Below are 18,384 nucleotides of genomic sequence, written 5' to 3'. Positions count from 1 at the left end.
TTGACCATAAATTCCATCAAGAATTGTAAAAATAGTGGTAATGAGTTAGAATGGAGTTGGCTAAGAAGGTGTAACACAGAATTGGGTGATAAGTTAAAATGGATGCTTTAAAACCAGGCAAACCGGACCGGGTCAACTTTGACCCGGGAGGAAAAAAAGTGCATGGTTGACAGGAAGAAAACACAACGGTTAAACAATACTGGGGCGACCTGTCAATCAGGATAGAGTTGAATTGCACTACTGCATTAAACTAGCCATGAACTTGTTTTTGGGTGCTCTAAGTGTTTTTGTCTAAGTACTTTGACCCTTTCACAATTAACTGTAACATTTTGGTCGCCTAAAAATGTCTTCAGAGGTCAGTTGTACTAAAAGACGCTCTCAGGAATCAGCTGTTAATTTTCCCCGCTAAGTCCATTTAGATTTGAGCCTGTTTTTCGCTAGCCAAAATTAGCATTAACATGAATCACGGATGCACTTTGCTAACCAAGCTAGCTAGCTCAACCCTCTCGTCCAAATACGGTGATGTCCGGTCACTTCTTCTCCAAATACCAAGATGGCCACGGCCAAAATGCCAAACTACAGTCTTCAAAACGGTAATCCACATACCAATCAGCGATGTCACGATAGGGCTGTGCGATATGACTAAAATTTCATATCCCGATATAGGTCATTTCATTTCCCAATAATGACACATATAGAGACACAGATAACATTTTTTGTAAAATACAATGTATCATGAATTTCCAACCGTAACTACTATTTCTCTGCGTCAAATTCCAATACCATGACAAATAATGATATATAGTGAACAACGACACAGCAAGTAATGTAACTAATGTCAGCTTAGTTGTGGGTTAGTCATTTCACGTAACCTGACACAGAAATCCTGGCTGAAACTGCTAGAAAAGTGTTATGTGGCTCGTCCCTACAACAGACTCCTCTCTTAGGTATGAGGTCCTTGTTTTGGCTTGCATGATCTGAGTCCAGTTCAGTATTACTCACTTTTGAGCTCCTCCATGTTTTTTTTATTCTGAATGCAAATTTCTTCCCTGTACACCGGAAACTGTGGAAGAACAGACCGCAGTGAAGTTAGTTTTAAGCTGTCTGTTAATTTTACATCGGATATTGGACAGACGTCTGTTGAATCTCGAACTTAAAACTAACTTCACCACGGTGCAAAGCGTCATCCCCTTGCAGAAATATTATAGTAAAGTGTAGAATTTGCGACACAACAAATTAATGGACAGAGCATAATTGTCAACAATAGATGTTTTTCTATCGTCAAACAATATATATTGTCATATCGCACAGCCCTCCGTCATGGTGGCTGTGTCCACGGTTTTTATGCAGTCTATAGTTGAAACCCTACATCTTTGTACAGGCACTGAACTCTGTGTACAATCAGGAAATGTGTTAGATCACCCTGTCAATTTGACCGTAGTGACTATCTCCAATGCAGAGGATTGAGGTGTTTGTAACATAAATTCTTGAACATCCAATTACCACAATGATAATGATGGTAATTAGACGAGGATACCAAATCCATACAAGAAACCATCTACAGCTCTATTGTATGGTCACAAACCAATCACAACTATCTTACACCAGCTTATACACAAAAGCCAAAGCTCCCAAAATAACAACATTTACTGGTTTAAACTTTGAAACCTCTGTTGGCATTGGCAGGGCTTTATCTTGACTAAATATACTAGATTCAAAATGTCTGATTAACCTTATGTTCAGATAGCAACAGGGAGTGCTTGTTTCCATCATTAGTCATGGCACCGTGTTGCTCCTTGCTGACACCCATAATACTGCCTGCAGTGGTGCTGTGTAATTGTCTGAGCTCTCAGGAGGTCTCTGCACTGATAAAACATACATTGATTGCAAAATAGCTGAAAACAAACAGATAAACAAACCCTGTTCAATTTAGTAACTGAGACACTGGGTATGTAATATCACAATATTTTTGAAATAATCAACCTTAGCCAGAGTGTTAATAATGTGACTTTTGGGAATAATATTTAGAAGCTGCAGTATTTACATACAAGAACAGGTTGAGACACGGATATTAGTAATGTGGGCATGATGAACAAAAAGTAAAAGGCATTTATTGTTCATTTTATTCAGCCAGAACGCTCTGAAAACTCAGAAAACCTTTAAAACGAAGAAAACACCTGATTTATAGGGCAACTCCACAATAAATAAAGTATGGACGAAAGCGCTGCACTGGTGTGGTTTGTTCACAACATGTATAGTGCAGCACTTGATGTCAGGACAAGCAGTATTTTAACCTGCGTATAATACAATATTATGGTTCAATCTGAAACAATTAATTGATTAGTTGATCAACAGAAAATTAATCAATCAAATACTCTATTAATTAATTTATAGTTCAATTAATAGGCAATAGCTTATTTATAGGTTATAGCTTGTGATTTTGTTAGAATTTGCTGATTATTTTTGTCTTTTTGATGGACATTTTTGCCATTTTCTGACATTTTGTATTGACCAATCACCAGATTACTTGATAAAGAAAATAACTGATTGACTAATGACTAATTGCAGCCCTAGTTATGACATAATATATTGCTAAATTGTCCACATCTACTGAAAGTATGACATATTTTGATATTTTATTGTCATTATTATGGCGACACATGGTGATACATAATAATAACCTAATGTTCAAGTGAGCAATTGTAACAAAGAAAAGTAAAATAAAGTATTACTGATTCCTATTCTGATTCTGACATAATGTATATTGCGCCCAACAGTGTTTGTGTTTACATGCATTGTTTACAACTCTGGAGCACCCTGTGGTTTTAACTACAGGATGTTTCTCTCCTATGTATCAGGGAAACTCCCTGAGTCCACTGAGCAGCTGTGCACACTTCTGCAATACAATACCGTATGCACGCTCACATGCAACTGTTCAGTACACTGACACACTATAATCTATAATTCAGAACCTTTAACCACGTCATCATCCCTGCCCTGTCTTAAGCCAACCAGGATCTAAGCCACTGTAAGACAAGGCGCTAAGTCCATTCAGATAGTGTATTACATTTAGCTTAATAGATCCACTCTCCTTGACCTAATAAGGAAGCATAAGAGAGGAGTACTTTGAGTGTAAATGTTACTGTTTTAATACACAGTTCAGTCAAGTTTGTAAGATAGAATTTGGAGCCCTTTCAGTGACATACTTACTGTAAATTACAGACATAAGCGGCTTATCTATCTATCAGCACATAAAAAGATGCCAAAACAGAAATAAAGCTGCTGTAAGTAAAATATACAACTTTTTTGTAGAACATATAACTTCATCACTGTCAACACAAATTACATGTTGTTACACTGTACATATAAAAGAGAGTCAAAACACTTTCATTATTTAGTGTAGGCTGCAACTAACAGTGATTTTTTGTTATCAATTCTCATTCGATTATTTTGTAGTTGAATCACTTTGTCTGTAAAATTATAAAGCCCATCACAATATCCTAGAGCTCAAAAGAGACTTCATGAAGTGTCTTGTTTCACCCAACCAACAGTCCAATATTAGCTTGAAAAATGGCTTAAACAATAAGCCAAATATCAAATGTTAGCAATACATTTTCCGTAAATCAACAAATTGACCCATCATTGCAGCTCTGATTTACTGAATAAGTTGGTCTTTTTATGATTGCCCTTCAAGCAATGCAGAGGTTTCGTAGTGTTAACCAGTAGTGCCCAGCATGAACCAGCCATAGCAAATTCTCAAAGTACAAACACCTACAGCAATGTGTCAGTACCTGTTTGACTCCGGTTTAAATGGAAAGTTCATTTCCTCCACACGAAACCACTTACCATGTTGGGGAAGGTCTGATCATGACCTGATTAGTCATGAGCTTAATCTTCTAAATCCAACCACCATCATTACAGTCCTTTAAGCAGGAGGACAAGGCAGGCCCTGCCATGTGGATGCTACGACACTTCTTAAAACACGTTGGCAAGACCTCACAAACAAAACACTACTGACCTCACAAACTTGTGATTGTTAAATGATGATTGTTAAATACGAGTGCTCAAATTCCAGCACAGACAACGGATTATTCAAAATGATGTGATATACGATGACATACAGCATACAAAATTATTCTGTTAGTCAATGAAATTAATTTTTGTTGTATAAATGTAACAGAATGTACCAATATTATGTGATGTCATGCACATAATAATTGTGATATTTCCTATTGATGCACTATATGCTCAAACTATTTTCTGAAAGTCTGATTCAAAAGCTTGAGCTTCAGACAATCAAATGTGGTTGGGATGTTTCAAGATCTTACTGGACAAAGAGGAGCCTTCAGTTGCATAATGCAACAATGGCACTAGTATGTCACCATCTGGACAGAGGACCCTTCAGTTGACATTCTTTTAATGCCTCAAGTTGCTGTGAAATGTTACCAAACTTTAACAACATTCACTGCTACAATGGGGCTTAGCTGTCTTGTCTATCCATGCCATTGCAAAGTGTGTTTGCTTATCAGAGCACTGAAACAAAATATATATTTTTGTCTACCACTTGACATGAAGAGCCACACTGTTTAGAACAGGTCAAACTCAACTATAATAAAAATTAAATTAAATCTAAATAAAAAAATGCTAATTATTCAAAGTAGATGAGCAGCTCTTTTCACAGAAAGCTTAATGGGGAATGCATCTTTAAATGTCTCTGTATTCAACCCTGGGTTAGGGTTGTGACAGCTACTGAGAAAGTATGGTGAAGTGTAGTATTTTTTTATTAGTAGTGCTGCAAAAGCACTGTATGAAATGTATGCACCATAATTCTGATTGGTCTTCATGGCAAATTGCAGTTGTTTTTTCTATACAATGGTAATGACACATCATTACACAATCAACACCTATGGTTGTTTTGGTGTGTTGTGATGTAATAAAGATGTACAAAATAATATAATTTCATGCTCTATATATATCAAACAGAGGAAGAGGGTGTGTGTAAAAAGCTGTACACAACATAATGTAGATTAATTAACAAAGCTGCATTTCTGCAACATGTAGCCTCTTTGTGCTGATGCATTGCCCATAAGCCTATCCTCTGCATCATTTCCTTATAGCCATCCACAGTCGTGTTGCTCCACGTCCATGAAATGTCTAGATAAGCAAGGAAGCGCTTTCACTTCCGTTTCCCATCTACAGCCATCACCCCAAAATGCACTCTCAGCTCAATCACACACAGAAAATAAGTTCTTTCTATCTCATTTCACGCTCCAGAAAACCAACAGTATTTGGAGTAAGGGTTTTCCTGAATCAAAAGTAATGATGAAAACTGTCAGAGAGATGTTCTGGGGAGAAGAAACATTTTTACCTCTGACCATGTACTACGCAGAATTAATTTCTAGCTAAATTCAAACATTTAAGACAACATGTTCATAGACAGTTCATTTAACTAAACTCTGGAGACAGAACTGAGTAGACAAATCCAGTGATTGGGCATTAACAGGAGACAAGGCTCCATTTGTGATAGTTCTGTCATCTACAGTAGCAACATATTTGCAACCTACACCCAGTTTAGAGACATCATTACTAAGACATGAAGGGAAACCTACAGTTTTGTAGTGCTGAATTAATGGCATAAAAAAAAACACCTTATGATTATGTGGTTGTAGTCACTGAGACCTGGTGAAGTGGGTTAGAACGTCAATGATTAGTTGCTAATCCAATCTATAGAAAATTAACCTAGATAAACCATTTTGATTATATTAAAAAATGCCTACGCGTCGCTGGTTCCACTTTCTAAAATGTAAGGATTTGATGCTTTTCTTTATCATATATGAGTACACTGAAAATATTTGGTTTTTGGACTGATGGTTGAATATGGAAAGCAATTTGAATACATCACCTTGAGCTGTGGAAAATTAGGGATCCAATGACTCCCGCTAGTAGTTAAACTGATTCTGCAGTTGAGAAGATATGTAGTATAATAGTAGTAAAGTGTTTCCATCAGTATCAACTGAGCAAATGAAAAACTTTGTACTATTATTGCATGTCACTGACTTAAATTGCTGGATCGGGTATCAGTGACAAGGGGGCCGATTCAATTCAATTTTATTTATATTGCGTCAACTCATAACAAAAGCTATTTCATTGCACTTGGCAATATCTGCAAAGCCAGTGTTTCGAGGGGTGGCGGTAGCACTGCAAAAACACAACCAACTCAATCAAGCACCTCCAGAAGCATCATGCCAAAGGACACGATTCTCAGTCTCTTCCTCACAGGGAGGAATATAGCTTATTAATTTTAGACTGGTATCGGATCGGTATTCAGTATCGGCAGATACCCAAAGCCCAGGTATTGGTATCAGGACTGAAAAAGTCAGATTGGTGCATGAGGTAAATTTTTGAGAAATCTAGGTCTTTTCATTTAGGTGTAGGTTTGGTTGGCACTTTTTATGGTCCAACAAATAAGGCGTGCAAACACAGTTACAGTGCCTGTGATTATCATATGAATAGTATTGGCGGATTATTCAACTCAGCTCATGATTCCCTCTTGCTTTAAAAGAGTTGTGAGGTCCTTTATGAAGTGTGAGCACGATGGCATTGTGACAAGCTTCAGATTTAGTCACCTGCAACAAACAACAATGAACAACATGCTAAATTCCAGCAGGCTCCAGGGCTTTTTGTAGCTGAATATGTGCTGTGACCTTTAGGGGTGGTGGCGAGTGAAAAAGTCAAATTTCTACTGCAGGGATCAATACGAGTATCACGAATAAAGCAGTGACTATCATCTGTCCTGACATGAGTCGAGCCAGGAAGAGCAATGCAGGGCCATCTAGAGAGAGGTTTACAGGACCGCAGTAATCCCGCTATCTGTGTGCCCTGCTCTGTGAGATCTGAGAGGGATGAAGAAAATAAACTTGAGATTTAGACACCTAATATGTCACGCAGCGCTCCAAAACCCCAAGCCATGCCCAGACCGATGAAAGATAAGAACAAGAAAACAATCAGAGATCAGTTTGAATGTTTGCTGCTTTTAGTGCACTCTAAAGCCATGCTGACATTAATGGCATCACTCATCACAAACATGTAATACGATGAAGCATGATGGTAACTGTGCCTCAATAGGGGTGGAAAGACATTCATGTTTGTGTTTGTCACCACTTCCAAGCCGCCCACAACATCACATCATCGACCAGCACTCTACAGTGAACCAAGTTTGATGATCTCCCCTCTGTGTTGCATAATTTAAGTGGGCCAACAAAAGCAGACTCATGTCCCAAGATTATATTACAGGGTCTTCAAGGACAACTATTGTCTGAATTTACAACTGGCTAATAATGCATATCGATCAGCACAGCAGTTTTTTGACTATTTACCTGGGTGTGCATTAGCAGGATAAATGGATGTAGATCTTTGGTGACATCTGGAAGCAGAGAGCAGCACATCGCTTTAAAGTTGGCCTATCTGTTTTTTTAAAAAAAACAACACTAACTGGACAGAGCCAGTTTATCCTGAGCTGCACACATTACATCATCTAGGTAGAGCCGGGTATCAAGCTGCAATTCTTTTTAAGTACTGACTGACTTGTGCCCATATTGGGAATTGTTGAGAGCTGGAAGTTTTCTTCTTATTGCCTGGTGTAAACCATAATTTGGTGACTTTGTGATGTATTATTATTAAAGAGACAAAATCCTCCTACAGTTTTTGTGTCAAGACAACACTGATGCATTTTAGATGTTTGTCTTAAGGTGTAAAACATGTTTATGCTCTATTGAGCTGTAACAGAAAGTTTCATTTTGGTATTGGAACTAAAAATCAGGTGTTATGTTGACACTGGGATCTGTAAATTTTGAATGATACCTAGCAGTATACTTCCAGAAAAATAAAAGAACCAACATCTAATAGGGCTAATAACAGAGAATGAACGTGCGACATATGGTGGTGATTATCAAGAACCAATCATTAAAACTATACATGAGTCACAGGCCTTAAAACCATAAATTAGCCTGGCGACTGCTTTAATTTGTAATGCATTTTGTGCTTGAATGTCTCAGCTAACTAAATGAGTAAGAAGGAGAAATTATCAGCTTTACTCCAAACTGTCAATATAAATGACGTGTGACCAAAGAGACAATCCAACATATTGAGCATCAAAGTGAGTTTGGACTCTGCTTATCCCCTCTCGCTCTATCACAGTATAAGGCACATAAACTCTGCAAAGATTTCATGTAAATGGGGACGCCTTCAGCAGGAAGGATCTTCTGGCTGGGCCAAGAAATACATCAGAAAATCAATTATCACTGCTGATCACAGCAACATCTATTCAAGAAAGCATGTCAGTGACAAACTATAAATGCATGGAGCCTCCCAGTCCCCTCTGCTGCTCTACAATTTGTGTGATTCGAGGGATATTTTAAACAACTGCAAAGTCACTGGCTGACCTTCAGTTGATAACAGGAGGCAGAGTGATATTGTGGAGCCCTCCTGTAAGGTTAAGTGAGAGAAGTTGGCTAACTTTCAATTAGTTGACATCTCAACATGATGCGTGAAATATAAACGAGGAATGTGATCATGCTCATCAATACTAATCTAATATCTAAAGGGACGGTAAGGGAATTCACGAAGCTCAGTTTTTTTTAAAAAGGTGAAAATGTCAGTGACGCATTACGTTTACATCATCAAAGCCAGTTACAGAGTTGCCTGTTGTATTACTCCACTACAGCATCCATGTTTCAGGGGTCCGAGATCCTCATAATGCCGCTGTGATGCTGGGACGTGCATGTTTCGATGCACGGTCGGGGGGTCATCTCGTCCCTGTCTCAGACTAGCAGCAGCTAGCTAAGTCAGCGGTGGCTCGGTGGTCTGACTGGTCCTCGGTGATTCACTCATGATGCAAATAACGTTACAAAAGGATGAGATGCTGGGGTCTCCGTCGGGCTGAGCAGCTAAACGGCGCACCAAAAACAGGGGGCCCGCGCGCATTTACTGCAACATACCCCTGTTATGACACGATAGTTTGCTCTATGTATGCAAGACCGGCGTTAAAGAGAGAGAGAGAGAGAGAGAGAAAAGCTAATAGCCTTACCACAGATGCGGCGTAATGACCATGTCTTTAACAGTTCTTGGCGCAGGAAACAATTGAGGGGGGTCCTTGACTCCCAGCTGCTCAAAGACAGACGGCTTCCATGAGGGTTCACATCGAACACATGTATGTCCTCTTACTGAAGACGGTGGCTAAAACATTATGGGAAGTCAAAGAAAAAGTGCTGTGTTTGCCCGTTTCCTTGAATGCAGGGTTGTGTGATGCTCAGCTCAGCTCAACTGCACTCCGCTCGCTCCTCCCTGCAGCAAGATTGGCTTTGAGCGGCAAGAAATCGCTGGAGTGGATCAAACGATGGCGGACAGCGGGCTGATCACAAAACCCGGCAATGGACTCACATGAGCGCCCGGAAACAGTCCCAGAGACCTCCCTTGCCTTAAGATACTATGGAATCGAACTACTTTAACACTTCAGTTAATAGCCCGGGTTTTTATTTGCTTCAATCACTGAACTCACCCTGCCTATGTCTGGGACAGGAGTCTACATGGCACAAAACTCTTGTGGATGGGAAATAGGCTACTTTGTTTATTTCAACCAGTATGGATTTTTAAAAATTGTCTCTCTTGTTTAGCCTACTATACCAAATCTGAATTGTTTACGTTAAATTAACGGAATGATAGAATCTGGTCTTAACGATGTGAAGCATCTCCATATATTTAGAAAAGCTTTAATATTTATTATATTACATTATTATATTACATTAGGCCTACATATTTGTAAGCAGAACTAGTTGAAGTGGGCGATCTGGTGGACTTTAAGAGGTTTTATACATAGAACTTCTATAAATAAAACGACCAGGCATTTAATTGAGAGCTGCCTTTATTTGTCAAAATGTGCATTCAGACTAAACGCATCGTTAACCTTTGTGACACTTGACTCGTGTGAGTTTGATCACTGACTGCTCACCTGGTGTTCCCATGCAACGGCAGTAAAACGCGAGGACTAGGCCGCACTGTAAAAATACTAGTATACGTCCTGCATTGAAGATGTTGCTTAAATGGCCTATGTAAATATAATCAGGAATATGTATTCATTCATTAACTATTTTGTGTAGGGTTAGGGTTAGAGTTAGGGTTTGCAACTGATGATTATTTTCATAATACATTCATATGCTGATTATTTTCTCAGTTAATCAGTTGGTTTGAAAAATTCTGAAAATAGTGAGAAATGTTGTTATAATTACCCAAAGCCCAAAGCGACACCTTAACAATGCTTCCTCCACAATTCAAAATGATTAAAAATAAATTTAAATGATCATGATATTCTGAAATGGGCCATTCTGCATAATGCATTTGTCTTTTACACAGCTCAAGTAAGAGTTTGAATGTAGATCTTTTACTTGTGACAGCAATTTGTAGTTTAAGACTTTATATCTAAAAATGATCAATTTATAAAATATGATGCGTTATTATAGATTAAACTAACCAAAAGTGCAAAATAAGTTAAAATGAGGTCCAAGAAACTAACAAACAAAAACAATTCTGCATAAATCTGAAAAGGGTCATTTAGCAAAATGAGTAGGCTTCTTAGTTTTGATACTTTGACTTAATTTTGCTGCCAGTACTTATTTGCATTTGCTTGAGTATATCTTGAGTATATTTTTGAATGCATATGCTTTACATAGTAGTAGTAGTATTACTGCTGTTAATTAAAGGATAGCCTATTCTTCTACCACTGCAGCTCAGAAAAGTTAAAAGTACAACTACAAAGAGCTTACACAACAGAGAAACAAATAAAATTACTAAAACTAAGTAGATTTACTGAAGTGCTACAGCAGTATACGTACAATTTGGATGTACTGTACTAGTACTTTGAGTGTTTACATTTTTTTGGTAAGCTATTATTCTTCTATTCCATATCAGTGCAAAATATTCCACATTTTACTCTACTTACAGCTGATATTTACAAGTTATATTACAGATTCTGGGTCTGCCATCACTACACACAAAGCAATCTCTGTCCCAGCTGTTCTCATCTGTGACACCACGATGGTGGAACAAGCTACCACATGCCATCAGAGCAGGATCGTCCCTCTCTAACTTCAAGAAGCTCTTGAAAAGTGTTCTCTTCCGAGAACACTTTCTCTTATAACACCTCTAACATGCACCTCTAACATCCACTTCCTGTGCACATCTTCTTCTATCCCCTTACAATTCTCTTTTATGCACTTTTTGTTAATTCTTACTTCTTTCCCTAGGTATTTACCCTAGTGATGCCATTCGTGCTGTTAGCTCTTAGTAGTATTCATTGCTGCCCTTACTAGTATGTATTGCCAATTGTAGATCTTGTGCTGTATTGATTTTTTGTTGATGCTTTTATGTTGTCCCTCAGATGTAAGTCTCTTTGGATAAAAGTGTCTGTCAAATGAGTAAATGTAAATGTAATGTATTTTTATAAGCTGAACATTGTATAAAGTAGTTAAAATAAGCTTAATATTGACCAACTGTAACTCTTGCTTTCATATTATTGATTCAGTAATTGTATAATCCAATAATGTAATATGTTAAAGTCACATTCTGGATAAGGGACATTCTGCATAATGAAACTACAGTAAAACTTTTGATACTTTTATGCCCCTACAGGCAAATAGGCCACCCACACAGGTGTTTTCACTATTGATCTCTTCTCAAGAGTGTGTGGACATAAAGCAAGACATGAGCTACTTCTAGAGATCTAAACACTTTTCCACTACTAGTAGGATTATATATATTATATATATATATATAGACACACACACACACACACACACACACACCCCTCCAAAGGTATTGGAACGGTAAGGCAAATTCCTTTTTAAATTTGTTTTTGTTGTTCACTGAAGACATTTGGGTTTAAGATCAAAAGATGAGTATGAGACAAGAGTTCAGAATTTCAGCTTTTATTTCCTGGTATTCACATCTAGATGTGTTAAAGAACTCAGGACATATCACCGTTTGTATTAGACCACAGCATTCTTAGGTGAGCAAAAGTAATGGAACAAATAATCTTAAAGTAAATATCATTTAATATTTGATGGCATTATCCTTGCTTGCAATAACTGCCTCAAGCCTGCGACCCATCGACATCACTAAACTGTTGCATTCTTCATTTGTGATGCTATTCCAGGCTTTTATCGCAGCTTCTTTTCAGTTCATGTTTGTTTCAGGGTGTTTCTCCCTTCAGTCTCCTCTGCATGCTCTATTGGGTTAAGGTCAGGTGATTGACTTGGCCTGTCTAAAACCTTCCACTTTTCCCCCTGATGAAGTCCTTTGTTTTGTTGGCAGTGTGCTTTGGGTCATTGCCCTGCTGCATGATAAACCTCCTCCCGATTAGTTTCAATGCATTTCTCCATAAATTGGCAGACAAAATGTTTCTGTCCACTTCTGAATTCATTCTGTTGCTACCATCATCAGTTACATCATCAATAAATATTAATGAGCCTGTTCCAGAAGCAGCCATGCGCACCCAAGCCATGACATTACCTCCACCATGCTTCACAGATGAGCTTGTATGCTTCGGATCATAAGCAGTTCCTTTCTCCACACTTTGGCCTTTCCATCACTTTGGTAGAGATTAATCTTGGTCTCATCAGTCCATAAGATTGTGGTCCAGAACCTTTGCGGCTCATCTCTGTACTTCTTTGCAAATTTCAGTCTGGCCTTCCGATTCTTCCTGCTGATGAATGGTTTGCATCTTGTGGTGTGGCCTCTATATTTCTGCTCTCTGAGTTTTCTTCCAACAGTGGATTGTGATACCTTCACCCCTGCACTGTGGAGGTCGTTGGTGATGTCACTTACTGATGTTTTGGGGGTTTTCATCACAGCTCTCACGATATTTCTGTCATCAACTACTGTTATTTTCCTTGGCAGACCTGTTCGACGTTGCTCAGTACACCAGTAGTTTCTTTCTTTTTCAGGACATTCCAAATTGTTGTGCTTGCTATGCCCAATGTTTGTCCAGTGGCTCTGGTCAATTTTCCTTCTTTTCTCAGCTTGACAATGGCTTGCTTTTCTCCCATAGACAGCTCTCTGGTCTTCATGTTGGTTTATCCTCCCTTAGGAAATGCAGTCTTTATAGGTTTGAACCAAGGATGAAAACTTAAACTAGTCATGCAGAGCTATTTAATGTTTGGACAATCAACCTAAAAGGCAACACCTGGGCAACAAGAAACATCTGTCAGTCACATGTTCAATAGTATTTCTCACTTGAAAATGGGTGGGTTCAAACAAAGGGTGGTATGTCCTGAGTTCTTTAACACATGTAGATGTGAATACCACGAAATAAAAGCTGAAATTCTGAACTCTTGTCTCATTCATCTTTTGATACAATACTTTTGGAGGGGACTGTATGTATAGGATCTGTTGATCTGATCCTAGATCTGTTGTTGTTACAAGAAAATTAGCTAATCTAGAGATGCTAGCTCCTGTGCTTGCTACTACTAATATACATCACGGCCATGCTCACGATGTCCTTACTTATACAATAATACAACAATGTCTGATTTTATTATTGTATAAGTAAGCATATCGTGAGCAATGTATAATCCTGAGTCAAATTCCTCGTATGTGTACACACAGCTGGCAATAAAGCTGATTCTGATGAGACTTTGCTTCATCCGACTCTCGCGATAAATCGAATGAGAAGTGAGGTGGAGCTGTTACAAATTGCTTAGGTAAGTTACAAAAAAGAAAACAAATAACGTTACAGTAAAGCTAAAGTTAATGAAGTGGTGGGAAACAACTAAGAACATGTACTGTATGTGCTGTAGGTTTGAAATAGCTTGTGGAATAATAAGCTATAAGTGGTTATCTGCATGCTCTGAAATACAATTAACTTACAGCAGCTATTTGGACAAATGTAACAAGGTATGGTGAATGAATTATTAAGGTAAATATCTGAGTGTAATAATGAGAGTAAGTCATCTGTCAATCATTGGTAAAATGGTCCCGAGCAACTTCACAGAAGCAGCCAAAAAGAAAACCAGCAACCCCCATTTTCCCTTAGTGTCAATGAATGCATCAAACACATACTTGGCCTTGAAAGTTATATGTGTGTACAGCAGCAGGCAGACCAATAATAAGGGATTCAATTACTGTTTCATTTAATGCTTGAATGGGCAAAGTGGCCTACAATGTGTGTGAGTGTGTGTAACTTATGTGATGGTTTGGTGCTCATTAGTGTGTGGTGCTCCCTGTGTCTTGGAATCTGGTGCACTCCTGAGCTTTTCACACACAGTGGGGTTTATGGAAAATATTTTATGTAGCATGCAACAGTAACTTGAGAGGCAGTCTATGGGCAAGGGGTATCCATAAACTCTTCTCATCTGTCTATGTCTGTCTCAAAAATGGCTGGATGTCAGATTTCATGGCTGGCTTACCCAATCTGACCTCTGACATGCTCCAATTTAAGCTTTTCCTCTGTCTCGCTACTTGTCATTACCAGAATAGACCTTGTCATGGTTAACCATTTTCATTTCAAAGCCTTCTACTGGGAGAGAGACTGTATAAATGATGTGTGGGAAATCAAAAGACAATCCATGAATTCAAATGTTAAAAGTTCACTTTTGAAGGTGAAATCCCATTTTCTCTATTACAGCAGTATGACATAACATACACTTCGCTGTTTGCTGATATGCATGACCATGAAAATGCAGATAATATGTATTACATGCGCTGACACTGGTAGAGAGATTTTTTATCCCAGCCACTGTAATTCGAATCTATTATTTTTTATGATTATGCTGCAGTGATAGTAGGAAAAAAACACGATATGTTATACTCTGGTTGCTATCCATTGGAGGTGGTCGATGAAATGTGAATAGCTATATTTTGAGTTGCTGGTGATGGGATCAGAAAGAAGCGGTTTCTCTGTGGGACATGTTTTGCATTGCGCAATTTGATAACAGACGAAGATGATGAAACAGGTCAGCTGACTGATGACGTTTCAGCGGGGACAAGTTCACGTAAAAGACAGAAAGCACCTACGTGAAGCTGAGCCGGCAGGAGGACAAAAGCCGAGGATTTAAGTGTAAAGAAGTCGGTTGAATAAAGAAAAGGTAAGAAGTTCAACATCAACATCAACATGTCGAGCTTTTCAGTTCGTGGCTCTTTTTGTACTATCTTTAGCGACTTTAATCTGTACGTGCCGGTTCCTTTCTTGTACAACGTGGTCCACAGCCGGTGTTCCCCTGTTTCCGGGAGAGTTCCCTGGTTGTTTTTTATATAAGCTGAATCGCATGTTTACTGTGAAAACAAATCCCCATCTAACTCTCATTCGATACTTTTTATATATCGCATAGGTTTTTGACTAATGTTGGTGTCTAACATTATTTGATTGTTGTGTTTTAATTATTTATATTTTATTGCTGGAATTCATCATGTAACAGCGATCGTAAACGTGTATAAGTGCTGCTTGTGTTTTATCATAGGTACTATGTTATTTAAGAAAAGTTACCTAAGTCGGTTTTGTAACAGTGCTAGGGGCACATTGTTGCGCAACTTGTATCCTACTCCCCCTTGTGGCTGAATGAGGATATCGTTTCTTTTTCTATTAATCAAAAGCAGCCACATAATGTAAAACAAATAATAAAGCAATTAAGACCAATTGTCCTGTCTGTATTGTTTTCCTCCAGAGAAACCATGCCTGGAGATATCGACAAAGGCAAGAAGACATTTGTGCAGAAGTGTGCCCAATGCCATACTGTGGAGAATGGTGGAAAGCATAAAGTTGGGCCCAACCTTTGGGGTCTGTTCGGACGCAAAACAGGCCAGGCAGAGGGCTTCTCCTATACTGATGCCAACAAAAGCAAAGGTAAATACTGCACATGTGTATTTAGCTACAGTATTCGAACTGTCCAAAGCATCATGCTGTGTGGATCAAACATTATTCTCCTGTGTGTCTGCCCACTTTAATTCCAGGCATTACCTGGGATGAGGACACCCTGATGGTTTATTTGGAGAACCCCAAGAAATACATTCCAGGAACAAAGATGATCTTCGCTGGCATCAAAAAGAAGAATGAACGAGCTGATCTCATTGCATATCTTAAGTCTGCAACTTCATAAAAAACTCTTCATCTGTACAGCTTTGCCAATTTTTGAGTTCATACAAACTGCTCAAGAAGTCAGTACTCGTCTTTCTCATAAATCAGGTAGAACTGCAAGTGTGCCAAGAGTGATGTTGGCATGATATGTTTGTCACAGCTTTACCTCTGTTTCTGATATGATCCTCTAGTGGATATGTAATATCCCCTGGTTTAACAGGTTACTTTTACAGGTTATTAAACCATATACTGTGTATTCAGAATGTAGACACGAAAAGCTGTGTTTATGTTTGCTAATTATCTGTCATCCAATATTGTCTGAGAAGTGTCTTGGTTTATAATCAAGTTGTCTTAATTGTCTGTTTTCAAAAATGAATATCTGCTTCCAATTTGATGATACCTCAACTGTATTTTATTGTGTCATATTTTTTAATTTGCAAGTTAAATAAAACTGACACTAAATATTATTTTTTGCAATTCGTTTGATTATGTTCCTAGATATGAATGTATTGGATTTCATATTAAAGAGCAACTACAGGGTGTGGATGATCATGTCAGGCTATAATTATGTTTCTGTTTCAACAGTTTTGGCTCATGTCGATGCGTGAACCTTATTAGAGTAATGGGTCTTATATTTTCCCCGCTGAGTGGAAGTGGATAAATATTACTTTTTCAAAGTAATCTGGCAAAGTTGACACCAGTTACAGTTTCAATCACCAGACAAGGGATGTCTATGATAGGAGACAACAGCGAAGACTGCTAAATTATATCCAGTGGTGCGATGTAACTCGGTACTCGAGCGCTAAACAGTTTTGACACACGTGTAAGCTAAATATAGAGTATTTTCATTTAATGCTTCTTTATACTTATACTACACTACATTTCAGAAGTAATTTTTGTACTTTTTACTTATTTGACAACTAGTTACTTTTCTCATAAAAACACATGATGTTCTTATGTGATATGATGCAGTACTGTGCTACTTATTTAGTGGTATGCAAGGTATCTAAAATTGGCTCCACGTTGATGAACTACAACATTAAAAAATTCCTACACACATATGTTGTTGATAAACACATAATTTTCTTTGATAAAGTAACACTTGAGAGGTGCCTTTCTTTGGGTACTTGAGCACTTTTACCTTTGATTCAACATTTGAATTCAGGACCTTTACTTGAAATGTATTTTTAAACTATAATATTCTACATTTGCTTAAGTGAAGTATTTCAGTACTTCTTGCACCACTACTAATATCCGTCATAATTGGGCTATTTCTATATTCCCACTCCAAATTGTGGAGTATAGCTCCCTCTAGCGTTCATATTACATATCTGCATACAAATTCACTAATAATAATGTATAAAGGGATTTGATTTTCTGACAACCTCCTTCTGCTCCCCAAAAAGCCGTTGTTACATGATAACAAGGTTTAGACCAACCACTGCAGATTCCACATTTGCCAAAGTTTAGGGGGGTTGTGAAATAGATGTATTGTCAAAGTGGGCCTATCTATATGCTATGAAACACATTTTCTTTCACTGAAAACTCTTGTCAGCCAGCAGTAACCTACCATCGCCAAAGCCCTGTCAGGGAATGCATAGGAATTTGGTATTTTTGAAGCTTCTGAAGCATAATTTCATTAAATTAAAATCTATCGCCCACATGGGACCGTTGCTTTTATGCGCCTGTTAAATCTGGAGTATAGCACTGAATCATTGCTGAAAATAATGTCCATCAATGGGCAAACATCCACCACGACAGTCCACCGTTTTTACATCTTAATATAGGCTAGCTTGCAATAGGCTATGCATCGTATATTCTGCGTGAAGATGACAGCTGAATTCTCCTTAATTATCATCATCCTCAGCATCATCAGTCGCTCTAAGGAGGGCAACCGGTTCAAATGGCCAGAGGGCTGACTGCTGAAGCAACCCTGAGCTCCCCGTCTATGTGACGAAGCGAGCGTCAGCGGGACCGAGCCAACCACAGCCAGCGTCATTTGCACACAAGAAGACCCAATACGACGGCGATGCTCGGTAGTGGCTCTCTGTGAGATTTCCAATCCCTGTGATACTCTGCGCGAGCCTCAATTTGCTTCCACGCTGCTTTTCTTAGATTTGCTTTAATGTTCTTAAATGAATATGCTGGTGCGCAAAGGGAGTCTCCATCCTTCACAGAGTGGAAGCTGGATATGTAGCCAGAGCCCCCGAAGTGTTTCCTGCATAATGCATCGAGGAAGTTATGGTATGCACATGATTCTCTAC

General features: G+C 38.4%; 2 protein-coding genes across 4 annotated transcripts in view; one reads left to right on the top strand and one right to left on the bottom strand.

The window, feature by feature from the left end:
• The window catches only part of osbpl6 (oxysterol binding protein-like 6), a 53,207-nt gene extending 43,905 nt beyond the window's left edge, over positions 1–9,302 (bottom strand). For all 3 annotated transcript variants that reach the window (XM_046053901.1, XM_046053904.1, XM_046053903.1), the window contains exon 1: positions 9,086–9,302. The gene's annotated coding sequence lies outside the window, so the exon portion shown is untranslated. The remainder of the gene's footprint in view (positions 1–9,085) is intronic.
• Positions 9,303–14,988: 5,686 nt separating this feature from the next.
• Positions 14,989–16,587, top strand: LOC123973853 (cytochrome c-like). The gene is made up of 3 exons (XM_046054201.1): positions 14,989–15,134; positions 15,711–15,889; positions 15,997–16,587. Exons 2-3 carry the CDS (start codon positions 15,718–15,720, stop codon positions 16,140–16,142), a joined length of 318 nt encoding a protein of 105 aa, XP_045910157.1. The 5' UTR covers positions 14,989–15,134; positions 15,711–15,717; the 3' UTR covers positions 16,143–16,587.
• The last annotated feature ends 1,797 nt before the right edge of the window (positions 16,588–18,384 follow it).

This window comes from Micropterus dolomieu, linkage group LG07 (genome assembly GCF_021292245.1).
Source record: "Micropterus dolomieu isolate WLL.071019.BEF.003 ecotype Adirondacks linkage group LG07, ASM2129224v1, whole genome shotgun sequence".
In the NCBI taxonomy this organism is placed as follows: Eukaryota; Metazoa; Chordata; class Actinopteri; order Centrarchiformes; family Centrarchidae; genus Micropterus; species Micropterus dolomieu.
Note: the sequence above shows the minus strand (reverse complement) of the source record. Positions and strands in the feature narration are given on the sequence as shown.